Genomic DNA, 21,467 nt, shown 5'->3' on the forward strand with positions numbered 1-21,467 from the left:
TGCGATAGTCTCACAATATCACAGCAGATATAACTACATTGTTTTTTATGGCCAGCTTCTTACTATTTTTCGTCGACATTAGATATTGAACTCTTTGCAGTATTTGCAGTATTTTGATTCTTCGCAAAGAGAGTAGGTTACACTTTGGCTAGGCTAGGGTTCAATCGCAATTGCAACAGCCCTTGTACACACGGTGGTCCATGGTGTGCTGCAGCTAGTGCCTAACAGGAATATAGTTCTGAAAGTTATTCAGCATGTGCTTAATATCTTTAGCTTCATATTTAAAAGATGATGCAAAGTCATTCTTTGGGAGCACAGCTCCAGCCGATCAAAATAAGCAATTTTGGCTATTGGCAATGATATGGTTCTTTCTCATCAGACTATGTAACTTCATATTCGGCTATGGTTTATCTCTTTACCGTTTCAGAGCTGATCTCAAAGAGGCCGTCTCCTCCCGACAGTGTGTACGTGACGGCACCAAAGTCCCCCGCGTCCGCGTCGCTGGCTACGATGAATGTGAAACACTCGCCGACTGATGAGCTCTCATTGACCATGGAGACATATATGGTCTGATTGAAGCTTGGATTGTTGTCGTTGATATCGGTCACTCTGAGGTTGACGTCGACCGTGCTGGTGAGAGCCGGATCTCCGGCGTCGCTGACCACAACGGTGAAGTTGACCCAGGAGATGTCCTCTCTGTCTATGACCTCGCTGATGGTAATCACACCTGGACAAAATAAAACATAAATTTATGCGCGATCATCGTAATCTTTATCCATTGCCAGTTTTAACAAGTTCAAAAAAAGTATAATGTCATATAACAAGGCAGTCATAATGAGTAACTTTACGGGAGCTGGACATCCAACAGGTCCAATAGCTATTCCCACTGACAAGAAAAAGGGGAAAATCTCTCCTTTGTTTTATATTAACATGTCAGGGGGCATTCATTTCCATTAATTTGCAAACAAGCAAAGAAAGAAAATCCCTACTTCTCAAATGTTTGAAGAACCAGCAAACTCACCAGTATTGGGATCGATTGAGACAGGTAGGTCCACTTGGTTCAATATGCTGTAGGTGACCATCCCGCCATCTCCCTGGTCAGGATCATTGGCTACCACCGTGGTGATGATGGTACCCTCTGATGACTGTTCCTGTAACACGGTGACCCTGATTGGTTGAATTGCAGGAGCGTTGTCGTTCGTGTCTGTAATGATGATCTGAACCTCAGCTGAAGAAAAAAAAAATTAAATTTATTAAAATAAACTGGGAAAAGATATATATATGGAATTGTGATCATGATGGTCAAGCCTGTATATAAAACAGTCCTCCTCAAATTCACTTGAGCATTTATAATTTGTTACTTGATAGCATAAACTACCCAAATACTGCTATTAGGATTCATCATTAAGTGCACCTAATTAATTGACCAGCCACCGTATGATTGTAAACACAAGTGCTCTAATGGACAGTACTACTTTCATGTGTGTGAAGACAAGTTTGGCCTGACCACTGAGTTAATACACTGTGTGTTTAACCATGAATTTGTGCAGAGGCACATTCAGTATGGCTAGCATTAATACCAACTCCGGAAGATATTCAATCTCTCATTTTTATTGCCCAAAACAGGGGATTCGGGTGATATTTGCTGTAGGCAGGAAAGATCGTAATGATGGGCTGAAAATTTAAAGGCGTTTCCTTTTCACATTGGTTGATGTTGATGTTTTTCTCTTGCAATGCAAGCTTCCAATAAGAAATCTTGTTCTATTAGGTTGAATGTACATTTTATGGAGGACTATCAGTTGTTTCTTGCATTGTATGCTTAAACTGTCACTTTCAATGAGATATTTCAGTAAGAGGGGCACTCTGTAATTTTCAATGAGAAAGCTTCATTACATGGCCAACAAACTTTTCTGTAATGGATAGTATGAGAACATTTACGATAACATACAATCCATTGATCTGAACTCGTTCTGTACAGTATAGCATTATACAAAATCAAATCAACACATGCCTTTGTAACAAGGACAACCAACCAATGTCAAACTCATTTCTAAAAAACTTGCAAATCTTAACTGTAAAGTAATATTTCCAACTTTTTTAATTAATTAAATTAGTTAAAACAATAAATTAGATAAAAATATGATCAAATGCTTTCTTACCGTCGGGATTACTGGTTCTCGTCTCCGGATCGACTCCGTTCTCGTCGATGGCCGATATCACCACATTGATCTCGCTCACCGCTTCGCGATCAATCTGTTCGATCAACGTCAGTTCTCCGGTGACTTCGTCGATGCTGAACCAGCCGGAGGAGTCTATCTCCGAGGTGATGTCTCGGCCATTCTGATCCAGGACGATGACGGAATTTATCAGATATCTGACCATAGCGTTCAGGTCGGGGTCGTTCGCTATGAAGACGTTGATCGTACGTGTTACCTCCGATTCAGATACTCTGACCGTGGTCTCGGTCTCTGTGAATGTCGGCGGGCTGTCGTTGATATCAGAGAGGTCGATGACGACGGTGCCCGTTGTGGTCATTTGGGGCGAACCTTGGTCCGTCACCGACACGGTCAGGGTGTAAGAGGGTGTCTGTTCCCTGTCGAGTACTGCCCTGGTGGCAACCTGTGAAAGGGGGGAAAAAAGGGTTTTATATTCTAATTTTGGAAAAATTTAAATTAAATAATGGATATTTTATAACATCGAGGTAAACCAACTTAATTTGTAAGCTTTCAATAAAGACTTCTTGTACAATTCTTCTTTACATGGTTATTTAATACGTGAGATGCTGGCAGTGTATAATTCATACACGTTCATCACTATTTAATCTCTCTGCTTGAAGACATAAACATGTTGCAATGAAATACACAATATTTAACAGATGTTCAATATCTAATAAGCTCTATGACTGAGACACCACTGCGTGTGATTATTTTAACTTTTCCTTTTTTTTACTCACAGAAATCCAGCCAGTCTCCGGGTCAATGATAAATTTATCCTCTGCTCCTGTAATGATGGAGAACCTAACGGCATGTCCATCGCCGTCGGTAGCTGTCAACTGACCGACGAGAGAACCTGCAAAAAACAGGAATGAAACAACGGTTGGAATTATACTAACAAGAACGGATATATCCGCTGATTAAATAGAGCAGTTGACATAGATGAAATCACAGAATGAAGGAAACATTGATCAATTTATCATCAGAATTTGATACTTGAATAATGTCTATCCTCGTAAGTGAACCTAATACTATCCCAATGAAGAAGATCCTGACAGTTTTAAAAAAAAGGAGACTGTCTTTTTCTTAGCATTTTAAACATTTAACACCTGCTTAATTGTCTCTAGTAACTGTCTTGTCCACAGGGTCATTCAACATTAACCTGACAAGTGAAGTTAAATTTAGGCATGCCTGACACATTTGGGATATGCCGTACTCCAAGTCTGAATGTTCCTTTCCCACAAACAGATTGAAGTAGATGGAAGACTTAAAGATATATGCAGTTTGACAAACTTACAACATTTTAGGTCATAGTAAGTCCATATTATATCCATGGGGTGTATTGAGCACGAAATGTACCGTACCTATTGCCAGATGCATAATTTAATTTTCAAGCAATGTCACATAATCTGTATTAAGCATAGACAGTGTTATAAAGTATCATTACAGTTAACTGCTACAGTCATGGCAAATGATGATGTAACATGCTTGTGACCCATGCAGAAAGATCTAGTTTGGATTAAAACTAGAAATTGGCACCAGTGACTTGGAACAATCTGCAACCATGACTCTTACATCCTGCGCATGGATGAGATATTATTTCAAGTAAACCGCTATATAAATATATGTTATTCTTGTTATTATTATTATTTTACATTTATTAATGTGTAAAAGTAACTTGGCCTGACATTTCGATCCTAGCAGGATCTTCTTCAAAGGCGAAAAAAAAGAAGGAAAAAAAAAGAAAAAAAATTGAATTAATGAAAACATCATGAAGTTAAGAATGTCATGCACACACAGTAAGACATGACGGCTAGATAGTTTACCTGGAACAGAGCCCTCTGGGATGGTGTAATTATATTCACTCAAGTCCAGTACTGGTTCGTTATCATTAGCATCGAGAACTGTAACAACAACCTCTGCTTCAGCATAACTGCCCTGCGAGTCTGTAGCGATCACAGTAAATGTGTACAATGCTTTGACCTCTCGGTCAAACACTTCAGATGACCTCAACTCGCCTTCAGGGAAGATAAAAATTGAATATATTTTAGACATTTCAAGAGAGAAGCACTATCAACTTTTTGTTACAGAAAGAAAGGAAAGTACATAGACAAATGAATCTACAAGTAAGAATGTGTACATTACTTTTCAACTACTCAGAATTGAATATTATCTGGCGATACATTCTTAAAGCAGGTTTTGTGCGTTTTGCAAAATTGATAATATAATGTCTCAAGTGATGCAACTTTACTGAAGCACAGTCATGCAGTTTGGAATATTAATTATTAACTATTGAGTAAAATCACATCATTACAATTATATTTAAATAAGTTTAATAATATATGGAATAATACTACTTTTCAATGGCGGCCTAAACATTTGCAGAAGAGAAGACTTAGTCACCAAATCGGTGCTGACGAAAAAATCTTTTACCTGATAGTGGATCGATCATGAAAGATGCAGATTCATTCCCTCTAATGACATACATGATAACGCTGACCTCATCAGAATCGACAGCTATGATTGGTTGATCCTTAAAAGAAAAATTAATCAAAATTGTAGAGATGTGAAAAATAAATGACACTTTACATAAAGAATAAACAAACATAAAACAAATAGAATAAAATCTGACGGTATGTTTAGAGGCATATATATATTTACATGTTAGTATTTCAGGGATGAGCTTGGGGTAAAACAAAAATCACAGAACTTTGCAAAAATTGCGGTATAGGCTCCAGTTTGCGTATGCTACAGTGTGTTAGGAACTTAGGATAATAGTTTTTTGTTCCCCTGCAGGTTGGATATCCATAGGTAATGAAACACATGCAAACGACGGATCAAATGATACATCGCTGTTGTTAGAAATTCAAGGAAATTGAGAGGTGTAAATCTCGGAGGTAGAAAAGAAATCACGGATATTCAGCAAATTCGCGGAAAAAGCTCATGCCTAAAAATACGCACGATAGCAAGAATAAAATGATAGACATACCATAGATACTAGAGTACCGATGAAAGTGTTTTCCAGAATGGTGCCGAGGTATCGATCAGAGGGAAAGGTTGGGGGAACATCGTCAGCATCGGACACAGTAATGGTCAAGCTTGTTGTTGTCTGTGAAAAGCAGGAAAACCAAAAATGCTTAAAGAATTCACAACTGTTCTTCCCATCGCTGCCACCATGTCATATTATATGTTCAGGAAGAAGTCAATATAATGAAGGAAAAGTCATTCTTAATTCTAACGTAACGTAAATAACCATAAACAATGACGTGAAGGGTATAACCGTAAGGAGTAGCAGCAAGCATGGAGAGTGATTATACAGTAGCGTACATGAGTATTTATACTTACATACTTAATGAGATAACATGGGATGTAATTGGCTAACCAGCATCATATCTGCTTGGCCTATAATATCACAGTGTGATTGGTTATATGACAATTAGACTTATGACGTCACATCACAGCCTCATACTGGAAACTCAATTTAAGATTTACAAGACATGGGATTTCTTTTAGCTTCCATTTATTTTGGGCAAGCTATTCTGTGGTCTTTGTGTTTAACAGCATACCTGATCAGTTAAAACTTTTCATAAGTGGTAGAATATCGAACATTTCAAATTCTGTAATTAATAAATGCATGCAGTCACACTTGGTTGTGATGATATTTCAGGGGCAGGAATATAATCTATCTTACCGTTCTGGTATCATCTGGGTTGACAGGGTTGTCATTAGCTTCTATGACCAGGTCATAGCTGGCGATGGTCTCCCTGTCCAGTGTCTTGTTGATGTAAATTTCTCCATTCTGTGCAGGAACAAAATTTGAAAAACTTGTTAATAAATTTGATTTCATATACACAATGACAATGGCTTCACAAAGGGTTCATACCAAATGGATTAGCAGTTTTACTAATTTAAATATGTCTAACTTCTTCATTGAAATAATATTTGACATAAGCAATTTTCCCTAAAATTTCTGATTAAAGCCCCCTTAAAGTATGAAAACTAAAGTAACCTAGAGTCTTTGCAGTATCAAACCAAAAGATTTAATTCTAAATCGAGGCTATATAACCGTAGTAAAGTTATGTTAAATGTTTAATAATGTAAGTTCACAAGAAAAGTGATAAAATTATGTTACATTATTAATATATCAATAAATTAATATAATAAATTAAAATATATTTAAAATAATATATATAATATAAAATCAATTTTGTTTAGAAAGTATCTTAATCTGCAAGTCCAGAAACAATCTGAAAGAAATTACGTCACAGCTAGGGGTTAAACCAACAATTTGCTAAAACTTAATTTAGCAGCTTCGTGCATACTTTCACTTGACAAGGATGGTAGCAGTTACTCCAATCTGAGTTTAATATTTTATGAAAGGTGACCAAACATTTCAACAAAAAAAGAATGTACTCTTTATCATTACTTTCTTTATAGACATCCTAAACCTGGGGTGGGCAACCTACGGCCTGCAGGCCACATGCGGCCTGCATGGGTTTTTTTTTTTTGCGGCCTGTGAGATGTCTCAAGAAAAAGAAAAAAATCAATCTCTTTTACATCATCACAAAAAACAAGCTAGCTGCTTAGAATTTATGGGCACTAATGATGATAATAATGGAAGGCCTTTAAATCCCCATTAATTATCAAATGTACTGTATTGACATTATGTTTTGTGATTACAGATTAACACCTATTGTTTGAAAGTCCTCGGAATCAAAGGTTTGATATCAACAGCAGGTCGTTTGGTTAGGGGCGGCCCAGTCATTTTTTCACTCCTTATATCTGGCCCATTCATTCAAAAAGGTTGCCCACACCTGTCCTAAACCGTAACAAATCGATACATTTTATACACTGTTAGGAAAGTCACTTACATCTGGGTTTATCCAGAAGACGTTATTCGTGTTGCCATCGACGATGCTGTAGGTCACCACACCGGGAGGTCCCAGGTCGGCATCGGTTGCTACGGCGATAAATGCCAGTGTTCCTATGGTAACATTCTCGCTGATGGTGAACGTGTAGGGTGCTCCCTCAAATCGTGGATTGTTGTCATTAATATTGATAACGTTGATAGTTACGTCTCTCTGGTGCATCGATAGCAAAACAGAAACGAAAAAACATCACCAAATTTTTATCCTTTCAAACACATTTTTCGGCATGAATTTGAGAGAGAACTTCAGATGACAAATTTTGTCTCAACACATAATTTTGTAGAGATCCCTTGTGATATTTCAGTCATCCTCAACACAATGAGAACAAAACGACAATTATTTTACTAAATCCTTGTTCAATGTAGTCACACGGATGAACATAAAAGATAATGCAAAAGTTGTTTGAGAAATGCATTTTGGACATTTAAAGGTCCCTTCAAGAAGTCACTTCAAGTAGTCCTCTCAAGGATGCCAGATGACACACAAGATAAACTCACTGTCAACCGTCTGACAGTTTATAGCATTAACTGGGTGCTCCATACACACCGTGTTGTGACAGCCAAGATAGTATATTGCACATATCCATTCACTGACATCAAAAGCTATATTGCCGTCTCACCATGTACAAAACAGCTACTTACTAAAACTTAATATAACTAACTATAACTACAGCTATAACTAGAGCTATAACTACAGCAATAACTAGCTGTAACTAACTATAACTACTAACTATAACTTTAAAGGATTAGCCATGATAAGAAAAAGCGAGAATTATTAAACCAAACTTGTGTTAGTATTATGATCATTGTTTGCTTACCGTAGACTGAAGACCTTCTGCATCCCTGGCCACTATAGTGATTTTTATCTGTTGCTGTTCTTCATAGTCCAGAGGTCTGTTAGTGTTCACTGTTAGAAGCCCAGTAGACGGATTCAGCCTAAAATAATCTGTCAAGGTAAGAGACAAATGAAAAATATGAAATTTGCTTTGATTTTCTAACAAAGCTTGTTGAAAAAGAATTGAAAATCTTGATCAAGTTTGTGCAAAAAAGCATTACATTTTATACTTAGGGCAAACCAAAACCATTAATTGGGTAAAATTATAGTAATCTAATGATTGTATTTCCCAATTAGATTAATACTGTTTGACCAAAGGGCTTTATCTTCTCTTTGAGCAAACATGGGATATACAGTGACTAGAGATGCAATTTTACATGTGTTAAGAAAGGACCAAACAAATCCCTTAAAGGTCTCAAATCCCTTAAAGGTCTCAAATCCCTTAAAGGTCTCAAATCCCTTAAAGGTCTCAAATCCCTTAAAGGTCTCAAATCCCTTAAAGGTCTCATCCCTTACAGGTCTTGTGAAAACAAACATTACAGAACTTTAAACATTACTCACTGTCGGTGAAATAGCCTTTTATGGACAGATTAATTGAAAGATATCTGCAAAGTCTGATTGTCAAATATCCCAATATTAGTTGTTTTTGATATCTTAAAGTAATTTCCACCATTTTAAATGTTAAAATATTCTCCAGAGTACATCCTATTAAATTTGAATCCTTTACAGTTATTTATTTAAAAAAAAAACAGGATACTACATAATTATTTGCAAAAGGCTACTTACAGGGATGAGCCAGAGGTAAAAAAAAAAATCACAGAACTTTGCAAAAATTGGGGTATAGGCTCCAGTTTGCATATGCTACAGTGTGTTAGGATAATAGTTTTTGTCCCCGAGGTAGAAAAGAACTCACGGATCTTCCGCAAATTCGCGGAAAAAGCTCATGGCTGTACTTACCTCTAAATTCCCCAATGAGCGAGAAGGTGACCATGCCTCCACTTCCAAGATCTGGATCTGTGGCTTGGATGGTGTCGATGAAAGCATTGGTAGACTCTTCCAGGATGGAATAAGGGCCGTACTGCTGAGACGTGAAGGCTGGAGGTGAATCGTTGATGTCCGTAACAGATACAGTAACCTGTAGAAAGTGGATTTATTTTCGTTTTAAAGTTAATCAAGTTTCGTCAGTGGTGTAACTATACGTTTCATCTAAGGTGGGTAAAGGGATGGGAAGGGCATTTGACTGGGAGTATAAATAGAGAAAGTATATTTTATAATATATTGCTTGAGAAAAAATTACTACATGGTCTGCAAATACCACCAGCTTTGACTTTAGCTCAAATGTACACACCCTTCCTCTCCCCCCCCCTCCCCCTTCCTTAGGTTTAGGGCTCTTAGAAGTGTATAACATTAATGTGAAAATTGATGGGTGTCACTGCATTGATGTTGGAATCAATGTAATAATATAGTGTGGCCAGCCTGTGAGGGGTCATTCCTTTCAATAAATTCTGAATTTCCAAATCAACTTCACTGCGATACTATACAGAGCAGCTACCTGGATCAAGCATGTAAATGAACCTCAGGGTGAAATGACTTGTAACTATCGAGTACTAGTAAAAACTATTTACACCTCTTCTCTCCCTCCTCTTTTCCACCTTCCTTTCCCCCATCTTCTCCTCCCACAAATAAGTTGTCATCTTTTATACCTATATATTAACACTGTAACGACTGGCCCGAGAAATTTTTTCGTTCAACAAGTTAATGTGCATATCATTTAGGCATGCATCGGTTATTACATCGCATGCCAATAACATACAATCATTTACCGTGTTATTACCCATCCATATTGGTTATAATTATTGGGGAAGTCGTTAAATAATAATGATCATAATAATATCAGTTTAACCATTGAAAAACACATTGCAAATTATATTTCTTTCAGTAGGTGCCCCAAAAATTCTCAGCATATTGCCCGAATTTTCACCAACATTTTGGTTGGGGGAACTGCAGCCCCCCAGCCTCCTATGCCTATGTATATAAACAGAAGTACTGACGTACAAGACACTGTAGTATGAATATACCATCACTTTATGTTTCAATAATTCTTTACCGTGGTTGTAGATGTGAGTCTCTCCATCGGGTCAGCTGCTTGGTCAGTAGCTGTGATGACCACTATGTACGCGTCCAGGGCTTCTCTGTCCAGCTCTGTGTCTGTCAACAGATGACCCTTTGAAACAGAAGCAAATATTGTCACTTTACACTTTATCACACGATACAAAGCACACGAGAGTGGTATTAACTATAAAGTTTTTTCATATTCACTTCTACCACACTATCACATGTGATGACAAAAATTGGAAAGAAGAGATTTATTGTTAAAAAAAAGGGAGCTATAAACTGGATGATTCAATTAAGAAACAAAGCGTACCACGGGAGGTGGGGAGGGGAGGGGGGAAGTGATAAGGATATTTATCCATACCTGAATGGGGTCGATGGTGAAGAACTCCGAGTTTGATCCGGTTACATTAAAGCGAATCTCTCTGTTGACACCAAGATCTCTATCAGAGGCTGACACCGTGGTTACAATAACGGACCGCAGTCCCTCTCCCACTTGAGCTTCGTAGGAATCCTGAGCGAAGATCGGACTGTTGTCATTCTGATCCAGGACGGTGACGTAGACAGGAACGAATACCTTGGTGATTTTGTCAAAGAGATCAAGGAAGATTTACTCAAAGAGTCTCATGAATAATAATGCTGGGTCAAAGCAGAGAGATGACTTCATCTCTTTCAACATAATCTGTCATCAACATAATCTGTCACAACAACATCTCTTACAACATAATTGTAGTACCCGTTCACTTTCCATTGTAGTAAAAAAAAAATCAGCAAACTGGAAAATTAATTTGACTAACCAACATGATTATGACCTACATTTTGTTAAAAAAAATTAATACACAGCATAAAAAAAAATTATAAATTTATTAAAATATACTTGATAAAGTTGTGTTTCTGAAGTCAATATTTCCTTAATATCATGACGTCTGTCTAGCAGACCCACAAATTAATTATTTAATAAAACACTCTCAAACTTTCAGCAGGATAATTTTCTTCTATTTTTTGTTTTTTGGAAGTAAATGTACCTGACCAATGGTCCTAAGGTTAATGATTGCATCCCATCCCAGCTCTAGTTAAAATCAGTGACTTGTATCAAGACATGACCGTGCAGTACCAACCTGGTATTGGTCATCGTAACTCGGGTCCTGCAGCCTGACGGTCAGTTGATAAGAGTCGACAGTCTCCCTGTCCAAGGAGCTGGTTAAAGTCACCTCGCCTCGGTTATTGACCGTAAATTTGCCTTCCTCGTTCCCCTGGATGATGGTGAAGATGAGGTTGTTGGTGGCGGTGAGATCGCTGTCTGTCACGGTCAGTGTAGCCACGGGGGAAGAACTCAACACATTCTGGAAGAGGAGAGAGGATTTGTAAAAAAAGGTTTGAAAATGAGCATTCTATCACATCCTGTATCACACGGCATCAAAAGCAGCCACAAACAGGATATTACAGACAATGTGTGAAAAATTATACTAGACAAGGAAATAAAAACTCAAATTGCTTGGAATGTCTTGAAAGTTATCTGGGTGCGAGGGAGGGGGGGGAAGGGGGAGGCATAAAGTCATCTATTTAACAGAAAATTATATCAACGGCTAAATTTAAAGGCATCTCAATCAGGATATTAGACATTACACTAATTTTTAGGATGATACTGAATTTACCTCGAAGATGTCACCACTATAGGAGCTGGTTGTAAAGAGAGGAGCATTGTCATTAATATCGCCGACAGAAATGCGAACTGTCTGAGAGGACTCCAAAACGGGCTCTCCACTGTCGAAGGCTATAATCTGAGGAGGAGGAGGAGGAAGAGAGACGGTTCAAAATGAAAACTGGGATGGATCTCTGTCAAAATGAATTCAAGTAGAAAATTTGAGAATCCATTGCAAAATTTAATCCCACAGAAGAGTCTTTCCAATTATTATTTTCTGCTTTAATACTCACTCACAATGGAAGCATTGTTTTATCTTAACAGACCTACCTACCAGTAACCATTGGGTTTGGGAAGAAACTGACAATTATCTTCAAATACAATTATATAGCAAGAGAGAGAGATAGCTTGCTTTATTAGTGGTCGTGGTAGTTACAAGATAACAAGTAAAATAAACATCTTTCCTTAGTCACACAACTGAAGCAGAAATATTACTATACAAACAGTGAGCAAGTGAGTGTATAAATAATTTCAAACTTCTGTTTTGCTTGGTTTCCGATACTCACAGTGATGTTATACTCGTCTGTGAACTCTCGATTGAGGGGTCTGGTGGTGATGAGAGAGACACCATCACTGGTCGTCCTCAGAGTGAAAGCCCCCTCTCTATTACCGTCACTTATTCGATAATTGATCTGCAAAGAAAAAATAAATAGTGCAATTTGAAAGGGGTTTTCTTCTTACTTTGAGTGAATATAAAGTATTTAAATCCATTTCTACAAGGTTTCTCACAAGCGTACATGACACATCTTTCAGTCAGCTTGTGTTCAATGTAGTGCAAAATAGTAACACAAAATTTTCTTGTGTAAAATCCAGCATGTATTTCCCTAGTTTCTGAATGCATATTTCATCGTTATTATTTGTATTAGAACGAGAGGATGAGACATTTCGATACTTTAGCAGGATCTTATACTCCGTTATTATTCTCATAATTCAAAACAATCATACTTACCAGCTACAATTTTTTTTATTTTTCACAGAGCAATTCATTTTTATTTGATAGAGGAACCATCTCACGATTCCAAAGTTACCTGTGCATTTTGGTTGATATCTAAGTCAGAGGTCCTGATTTCCCCGATCACCGTCTGTGCTGGTGATCCTTCCATTATGGTGACGTCCTCAGGGAACTCGATGAATGTGGGAGCGTTATCGTTGGCGTCCAGGACAGTCACCCAAACCTGCAGGGGAAGTCAAATATTTATGTCAATGCATCCTGGTATTATAAGTAGGATAGTACCATACAGTCCTTCATGAATCTATGATCATGGTAACATTTTACAAGTTTATAGCAAAATAAAATCTCAGTTAATATATAGTGTCGGTTTGTTCTTTTCTCAAATTCTCATGAAGGAAGTATTTGTTACAATTTTTTGGGCAATAAATTAGCACCTCGGAAGCACATAGAGACACATGACTGTGTTCTGAACAGCTTTAGTAAAATCATTACCTACTAAATTCTAATGAAGGTGAACAAGAAAAACCTGTTTAACAATACATTCAGGCAGACAATTGAAAAGACTTTATCAAAACTTATTAAGAATATTTGATCAATTATCAGTTATCTTTAAATACGATTAATTTCAGTAATGACGATCTCTGGATCATATCGCAATCGCCACAGAGAGAAGATCATTCACCAACGAAATAAGAAGTATGTTCGTAACACACTTACCGCAGTCGAACTAGAGATGGTCTCTCCCTCCGCAAACACCGTGAAAGCGAAGAAGTCGTTATCTTCCCGATCCAGAGGGGACCGGATGATAATTTCACCCTGAAGCAAAAACACGAGACTTTGTTGATAAAAAGATCATACGGAAGCTCATATTACCTCAAATTATAAACTGCTAGGAAAGCATTTTAAGCTAGCTTTTAATACTGTAAAATTCTATGGACCTGTTGACATTATGGTTGACCAGTTAAACACAGTGCTGGATCAAACTCAGATTTGCAAGTACGAAATAGAACTCAGAATGAATTCTCCAGCCAAAACTGAAAAAAGTTGAGATCTGTGATGTCAACAAAGCTCTCAGTAAAAATTTGAAGTAATACATGTCAGATGAACTAGGGTCAATTTTGTATTTACAGAAAAATGTATAATTATGACAATATTTTTGCAATAATTGTGTAAGAATGCTTCGTCATTGCAACAAGATTAATCTAAAGAAAATGTCTATGATTTTAACTCCTTGTGCAATGTGATTCTTAATAGCTAAGAAAACATCACCTAGATTTTAATGTCAACAGGGCCTAAAAGGAGGATCAAACTTATCCTTAACATATTAATACACAATAATTTTGATCAAATGGGGCATAAAGTAATCACGAAAATAATAAGAAACAGCTGTCAGATTATTGTAGCTAGTTTGTGTAATACAATTATTTGAATTTGATGTTATTCCCACTTAAACAAAAGAAGATAGGGGCACTTACAGTTGTCTCGTTAACGATAAAATGCATCATAACATCGGGATGAGCATTTGGGTCCAAGGAATAACGAAGGTTAGCTGGTCTGTTCTCTACTAATGCTTGAACCTTTCGAGATAATAAAACAGAACAAATTGAATCAACTACATTATTTTAATAAAACAAGAAGGTACAAAATATTACTTTAATTGTATCCTCTGAGAACAATTATTTATTAATGGACGTAAATTACGGTTATCATTTTTGCCACCAGTTGACAGCATGTGTCCATCAGGGCAAATTTTTAAGGCTTTTATACCGTTTGTCCCTCGGACAACAGGGTCTTACTTATCGGTCGTCTGAACAGCAAATTTGGTAGTCCGAGAAAATGAAGCGAAATAACAACATATTGTATGGGGGTGCGGGGGGATGAAAGGGGGGGAGATATGTAGGTTTGATATATCACATGCTGTGGGCCAGCTGTGGACCAGTTTAGCTCCCCTAACAGTGGATCATAGGCCTACCACTATTTTTGGTTTATTTCAATATCATTAAAAGTGATGGAATGTACAATCTGAATTTGATGTTAACAGCTAGTTATCCATAGGACATCCTCCAAGGCTGATACTGGTTGTTCGAATACAATTATTGGGATGATCTGACGACCATTAAATATTTGCCCTGTGTTATCATACTGATGGATATGACACCACCCCAACCCCCCCCCCCAAAAAAAAATACCAGTCTCAACAAACACAACATCAATATGTTTTAAATGCACAAAAAAACTTTATACCTGCACAACGAATGTACCAGGTCCCAGATTTTCAATAGAATCTGCTTCATATCGTGGGAGAACAAACACGGGAGGGATCTCCCCAGCGTCTAGAATGTTCACCACAACATACGCGGTTCCTACATTGAATGGGGCACTCTGATCTCTCGCCTGGACAGTCAGGTTAAAGGTCATCGTCTCGGAGATGGACGGGAACTCTGAAGACGTCCTGATCTCTCCAGTGGTCGCATCAATGTCAAAGAAACCCTGATCGTCACCTAGGGGTGCCAAGGAAGTTAAAATTGATTCATTTATCAGTATTAGACCATTACAAAATGTCAAAAAATCTGAAAAGATCAATTAAGCCAAACATGATTCGTGAGTTAAACTGTCTTTTTTCAAAAGCATAAGTTTCATGATAAGGGGTTCAGTTAAGTTTCAAAGGTAAGAAAGAAGTTTTTGTTGGTCAAAACTAAAACAATTTGACCTTTTGTCTCCTATCACATGTATTTTACTACTATGGATATTTTGGACAAGTAAAATATGGATGATAAATGATAACTTGTGTTGTAAACTAATCTAAGTCTTGTTACTCTATACTAATAGAGTTTGTAAGTAACAAGTCATATCATTGACTCAGAGTTGTTTTGTCTTCTAAGGAAACTGTATGACTTGACTTGCCTCATGTCCGCAACCCAACATGAGTTGACAAGTGAGAAGTCATATCACTAACTCAAGAGTTGTTTTGCATTTTCAGGAAGTCGTATGACTTGACTTGCCTCATGTCCGCAACCCACAAGTGTTAACGAAAAAAAGTTGGATCAGCTTATACATGCAGATAAATATACCAAGTTAAGCCTTGACATACAATTAATGCAACATGCAGCAAATAGCATTTATCCCTCAACAGGAAGTTATTGAACGATGTATCTAGTCGGGATTCTGACACTCCATATAGAGGTAAAGTAAACAAGGTAACTTGCAAAGTACAAATACTACATAAAGGGAATATATCAATTGTTTGATTCCTATGGAATGTATTTGTATTGTATATTCAAATGTTATATGTTCACTTTGTTTATGCTATGGTGAAGTGGAAATAAATAGTTTTCAATTTTAATTTCTATTATCATTGCATTGACCACTGTTGATTAACAAAATAACAACTACTGACTCTGGTTGACTCCAGCAGATTCTTTGCCTTGACTCAAGCGTTGACTTTACTTGAAAATCTGTCTGACTTCCGCTATGTAAACTAGTACACAACTTGGCTTGACATGTGCCTCCGCTACAGTCAACTTGGCTTGAGACTTGACCCAAAGGTTACCTTATAACCCCATCCCCCGAAGAACGTCATATTTTACCTGCTATGATAGAATATCGGACCATTCCTGCAGCGAGGAGGTCCATATCCCGCGCCTGTACGTTGATAACTCTCGTTCCGATCTCTACGTCTTCGGTGAGATCTAACCTAGAATAGATGGACTGGACGAACTCAGGAACCACATCGTTGACATCTGTGATTTGTATGGTGACCACAGCTGGTGAAGATGAGTAAGAGAAATGCGAAGTTAATATTAGAATATATTTGAATAATACTGCTTTGGAAGCCAGTAACACGAGACACAATAGACAAAATATCGATTATGCAAGTCTCTTTAATTGTAGGAAATTCCTGTGACTGACACATTCCTCGCCTGACTGACCCCCCTTCCATCACCCACACCCCCCCCTCCGGCCCCAACATTGTGCATCCTACTGTATTTATTGCAAATTGCTGCTAAAGTTCTACCACACACAAATTCTGCTTTCATCACATTTATTTCAATTATACTTCAAACTCAAGACAATTCAGATTATTTTCCACTCCATTATCTCACCAGAATCTGTGGGCAATGACGGATCGCTGGGATCAAACGCCTCAACGACCAAGAGGTAAAAGTCCAGGGTTTCCCTGTCCAGAGGGGTGGGCCCCCTTGAGATGACCCCTTCTGCATCGACCGTAAAGACCCCTCCGATGTTACCCTGGACGATACGATACATGACACCAGAGTTCACCTCTGTATCTTCATCAGTAGTAAATACCTGCAGTTTACAAATGAATGAATAGGCTTAATAAACGAACTGCATGAGAATTAAATATCATGACAACGTATTCAAATTAAATGTCCGATGTTTTTGCAATATTTCACGAGGCTTTTGAGGTAGGCTAGTAAAAAGACACAAAAGAATAAACAAAATTAGATTTTAGTACTGTAATGTTTCATTTAATTACTAAAGTGGATTAATTTTTGCAAATTAATGCTACATCTCCAGCCACTCAAACTAAACAGGACAACAACAGAAATGAATATTTTGTACTGTTCTGCAGAATGGTGCAATTAGATTGGCCGTTTTACTGCACTGTCCCGGTGCATGGCAAATACAAGTTTACACAAATTCTTAAATCAAAAGAAGCCCTGGACGCGTACTTTTTTCCCCAGGACGAACGTGAGTTTCAGGTTTTTCAGGAATTTACAAATTCGTTTGAAATCAGAGTTAGGGTTTAGAAAGTGGGTTAGGGATCCAGTTTCTGTGAAAATGAAGGATTGTCGTTCATAATCTGGGGTAAAAACTAGGAAAATAGATTCAGAACATGTTTTTTGAAAAAGCGTCACATGTTTGGAATCCAGGGATTTGATTGGCCGATGCCCACGTTCGTCCTGGGAAAAAAAAATACATGCCCTGGACAGGGTCCACCTTCTTGTGAAAGTCTTATAGCCCTGGTCTTTACTATTAATTATCACAGACTCCCTGTGACATCACTATATATGTAATGTGTTCAATTGTCTTACTTAATATATTGAGATATCTCATATGTTACACACAAATCATTAAAATATATAAGAAAATACATCTCTACATACATTAAGGCCTAGTGTTAAGAATAAAGAGTCACAGTACACATTAACCATCCGAGAACCTAATATTTAGCTAGGCTTCTTTGCCTACTAATATTAAGCTAGGTTTCTTTGCCTACCTGGACAATGGCTACACCTTCCCTGATGTTCTCTGCTACAGACTCTTCAGGGTATGGGTTCAGGGTAAACTGAGGTCCATTATCGTTGACATCTGTGACGTTGATCAGGATGAGGGTGGTACCTGTCCTCTGTATGCCTCCGACAGTCGTATCTACCGCTATCACACTCAGCGTGTACATGGATTCCAACTCATGGTCTAAAGGAGAGGTAATCTCCAACAGACCGGTGTTAAGGTCAAGTGTGAACGGTCCTTCCACGTTACGCTGCGACTCAAATCTGAAGGTAATGTCACCGGACTCCACTATTGATGAATAGAAGAAATTAAAATATTCATAACAATTTCATAAATGATGAAAATAAAAATTATGAATATATTATTTGATGAAGAAGGGAGGAAGGAAGGGAGGGGATAGGGTGTAAGGAATCGTTTAAACAAATATGCCTTAAGCAGAAAATATACCATACAGGAAAGCAACAATTAAATATTACTCTCTCAACGGGAAATAATTAGTTGATAGCATGTTCATGGCTCTTGTATTATTTCTAGCTGTAAATGGCTAATCAAAATTCATTGCTGTACTTTATTACTTTAGTCACCTAATTCAATTAAGAACTAACTTTATTACTTTAGTCACCTAATTCAACTAAGAAACAAGAATACTTTTTGAAGAGTTTACGGCAGAAGTACTGTACTCTAGACTCAAACAAACGTACTGACGTACCTTGATCTATATCTGTGGCAGCAACTGTCAATATTTCTGTCAAGAGAGGGAAATCTTCCGGGAGAGATGCTGAATATTCACTGAGGTCAAATATGGGGTCGGCGTCATTCACATCACTGATGGAGACATTCACAGTCGTGATGTCCATGAAGACACCGTCAAAGACTACCACTTCAAATTGGTAGAAAGATTGAATCTCTCTGTCGAACGCTTGTGTGGTGGAAATTTCACCGGTCGACGGGTCAATCGCAAATCCAGGAACTTCAGAGAAGAACGAGAAAATGTGAGTTCCGACCTGGTCGACGTCTGTTGCAAACACCTGTAAATAGGGTGAAAGTGAAGAAAAAAGCAAAATATTGCACCAAGTTGTAATATTTCCTGAACATGATATCAAGGTGAATTTAGCATGTTAGCTAGTACACACATATATATATATCAGCAAGGTTTTTAGTCAAATACACATTGTGAAGGAAAGCTGCTGTAGTGAGCTCTTGAAAACCCTTCGTGAAAATCGCCAAACTTCATTGCTTGAAATTAAAGGAATCAAGCAATTGAATCAAGCAATTAATTCAAGCAATTCATCGCTTCATTGCTTCGTGAAATGTAAAATGATAAATACACCAATGTTACAAATGAAAAACTTGTGAACTATTTACATGCAAAGCAAATTCCAATCCAGGGAATGATTTTATCCAGTATCCCATTGCAAAAATGCTATGCAAAATGGGCAAATTATATGGAAGTGCAAAGAGGGACAGTAGATTTTGTACACTGGAGCCATAGAATCCTATCAAAATACTGTAGGTACAGAACCTTGAAATCTGCTACACAGACATTAGACACTAAATTGGTCCCTGCAATCCATCACAAAATATTTACAGTAAAAATATATGTTCAAACTTGAAAAAGAGCAAAACTAAGACATTTTTGGCTAGAACTCATGATAGCAAGTACTGCAGATAAACCGTGCTCTACCAACCGATCTCTCCAGCCATTAGGCAGCAGCTATCTATATCAAATCTTTGCATGATCGGCCATTCAGAAGGCACTATTACTTGTATACTGAGTATAAACCAGGCCCTGGGATGAAAAATGGGGAGCAATCTCTCCGCAACAGCCATAGCAAGGACTCATTACTGACCCCATTTCACCCACCTGCAGACCCTCCCCCCCTCCCCTGACCCCTAACTGTGGAAATTTGGTCTACACTCCTGACTGATTTGTTTGCAATTCTCACCTGTCCAACAGGGAGATTTGCCTGTTGATTTTCTTCCACGACAAATCTGTAGGGATCTTCCACAAACATGGGAGGGTTATCGTTAACATCGGTCACTCTGATGGTCACGGTGGCCGGAGAGGAGGCTGGACGATTCGGATTACCGTCTGAAATGAAACATTTAAGTCAGGCTTGGTTCAATGTTAAAGAACTCGAAAGGAATGATGAAAGACAGAAATGTCAAAAGTATTTTCAGGGACAATTTTACCAGAAGCATACATACATTAAAATCATTGAAATATTACTTCTTTCAAAATATGATCATAAAGCCACTCACAACATGTTGCCATGCCTCTATTAACGTCTCAGTCAACTAGTGCATCGGGATGTATTATCAAACATTCATTTCCAGACAAAACAGAGAGTACTTTCAGAAAGAAGCCATTACGGCATGTTTAACGTTGCCACTGCCTTTTATACATTTATTCATGCACATGTGATATCATTCAGCATTCTACCTTCCTTCCCATATCTGCAATAGATGGTTTGTTAGTGCAGCCTAAGTCTATTTGTTTGTGTTGAGAATTAAAAGCCTATTTTTATTTTAGGATATTCCACATATGATCTGTGTAATAGCGAGAGACGCAAGTTAAGTCTTTGCCCGTTGATTTAGATGTTGGGAGATGTTATCATACCGTGATTATTTATTTCGTAGTTGGGAAATGTTATCTTTTCATGTTTATTTATTTCCACGTTCAGAGATTCATATGTTGGTGTTTAGTTACTTGCACACTAGGGCCAGAATGTTATGGTTTTGTTGTTTATTAATTGCATTTTTCTTAGAGATGACATTAATGTTGCAAAATACATCTCTGCATCTGCTTAAAAAAATATTTCTTTTATAACAAGAACACAACTTACTGTCAGTAACAACAACGGTCAGTATTATTTCATCCATGATTTCCCGATCCAATTGACCAATCAGGGAGATTTCTCCCGTGTTTGGATTAATTTCAAACGACGGATTGTTTGGACTCAATGAGTATATCAGCATGGAATTGGGACCGATATCGATGTCATCTGCTTGGACCTGAAAAATATAAGAAAAGTCTCACTGACTCACTGTGTTTGACAAAGAAAATATGGCATGTGCATTCTAATATTCCTTGAAAACGATGAAACATAACAGGCCTGCAAAATCGATTACATTTTGTAGTTATATGCAAACGAAATCATGATATATATATATTAGTCCGGCTTTACACTGTATTAAAAACTTCCAAAATCAGCATATATTGGCAGTTAAATCATTACATACCACACAAGCGTATAGTTTGTGTATTAAAAACAGCTCAAAATCGTAATTATTTTATAAATTAAAGCTACTTATATTACATTACAGCTCACTTGTACATACCATCCCCACCATATTTGATAATTTTCCACAATTAAAGTGTAATGTATACATATGGGAGATAAATCTCTTTGTGTCAACATTGATTCATCCTTGTTGCAAGGGATGTTTGCCGGTCCCTGCAGACTTTT

The 21,467-nt window shown here is 37.5% G+C and overlaps 1 protein-coding gene across 1 annotated transcript in view; it reads right to left on the minus strand.

Moving 5' to 3' along the window:
- The window catches only part of LOC139969280 (cadherin-23-like), a 98,292-nt gene that overhangs the window by 27,826 nt on the left and 48,999 nt on the right, over positions 1-21,467 (minus strand). Inside the window, exons 50-75 of the mRNA XM_071974196.1 lie at positions 20,844-21,012; positions 19,944-20,089; positions 18,707-19,025; positions 17,984-18,285; positions 16,845-17,049; positions 16,329-16,505; positions 14,986-15,242; positions 14,217-14,318; positions 13,459-13,557; positions 12,818-12,964; positions 12,296-12,421; positions 11,743-11,868; positions 11,206-11,430; positions 10,452-10,664; positions 10,083-10,199; positions 8,933-9,110; positions 7,950-8,086; positions 7,085-7,312; positions 5,905-6,012; positions 5,203-5,322; positions 4,647-4,746; positions 4,040-4,231; positions 2,954-3,069; positions 2,160-2,619; positions 1,022-1,228; positions 420-727 (exon numbers count right to left, since the gene is read on the minus strand). Of these exons, the coding sequence (XP_071830297.1) occupies positions 420-727; positions 1,022-1,228; positions 2,160-2,619; positions 2,954-3,069; positions 4,040-4,231; positions 4,647-4,746; positions 5,203-5,322; positions 5,905-6,012; positions 7,085-7,312; positions 7,950-8,086; positions 8,933-9,110; positions 10,083-10,199; positions 10,452-10,664; positions 11,206-11,430; positions 11,743-11,868; positions 12,296-12,421; positions 12,818-12,964; positions 13,459-13,557; positions 14,217-14,318; positions 14,986-15,242; positions 16,329-16,505; positions 16,845-17,049; positions 17,984-18,285; positions 18,707-19,025; positions 19,944-20,089; positions 20,844-21,012 (4,884 nt within the window). The remainder of the gene's footprint in view (positions 1-419; positions 728-1,021; positions 1,229-2,159; positions 2,620-2,953; positions 3,070-4,039; positions 4,232-4,646; positions 4,747-5,202; positions 5,323-5,904; positions 6,013-7,084; positions 7,313-7,949; positions 8,087-8,932; positions 9,111-10,082; positions 10,200-10,451; positions 10,665-11,205; positions 11,431-11,742; positions 11,869-12,295; positions 12,422-12,817; positions 12,965-13,458; positions 13,558-14,216; positions 14,319-14,985; positions 15,243-16,328; positions 16,506-16,844; positions 17,050-17,983; positions 18,286-18,706; positions 19,026-19,943; positions 20,090-20,843; positions 21,013-21,467) is intronic.

The sequence above is a fragment of the Apostichopus japonicus genome, chromosome 6 (assembly GCF_037975245.1).
Source record: "Apostichopus japonicus isolate 1M-3 chromosome 6, ASM3797524v1, whole genome shotgun sequence".
In the NCBI taxonomy this organism is placed as follows: domain Eukaryota; kingdom Metazoa; phylum Echinodermata; class Holothuroidea; order Aspidochirotida; family Stichopodidae; genus Apostichopus; species Apostichopus japonicus.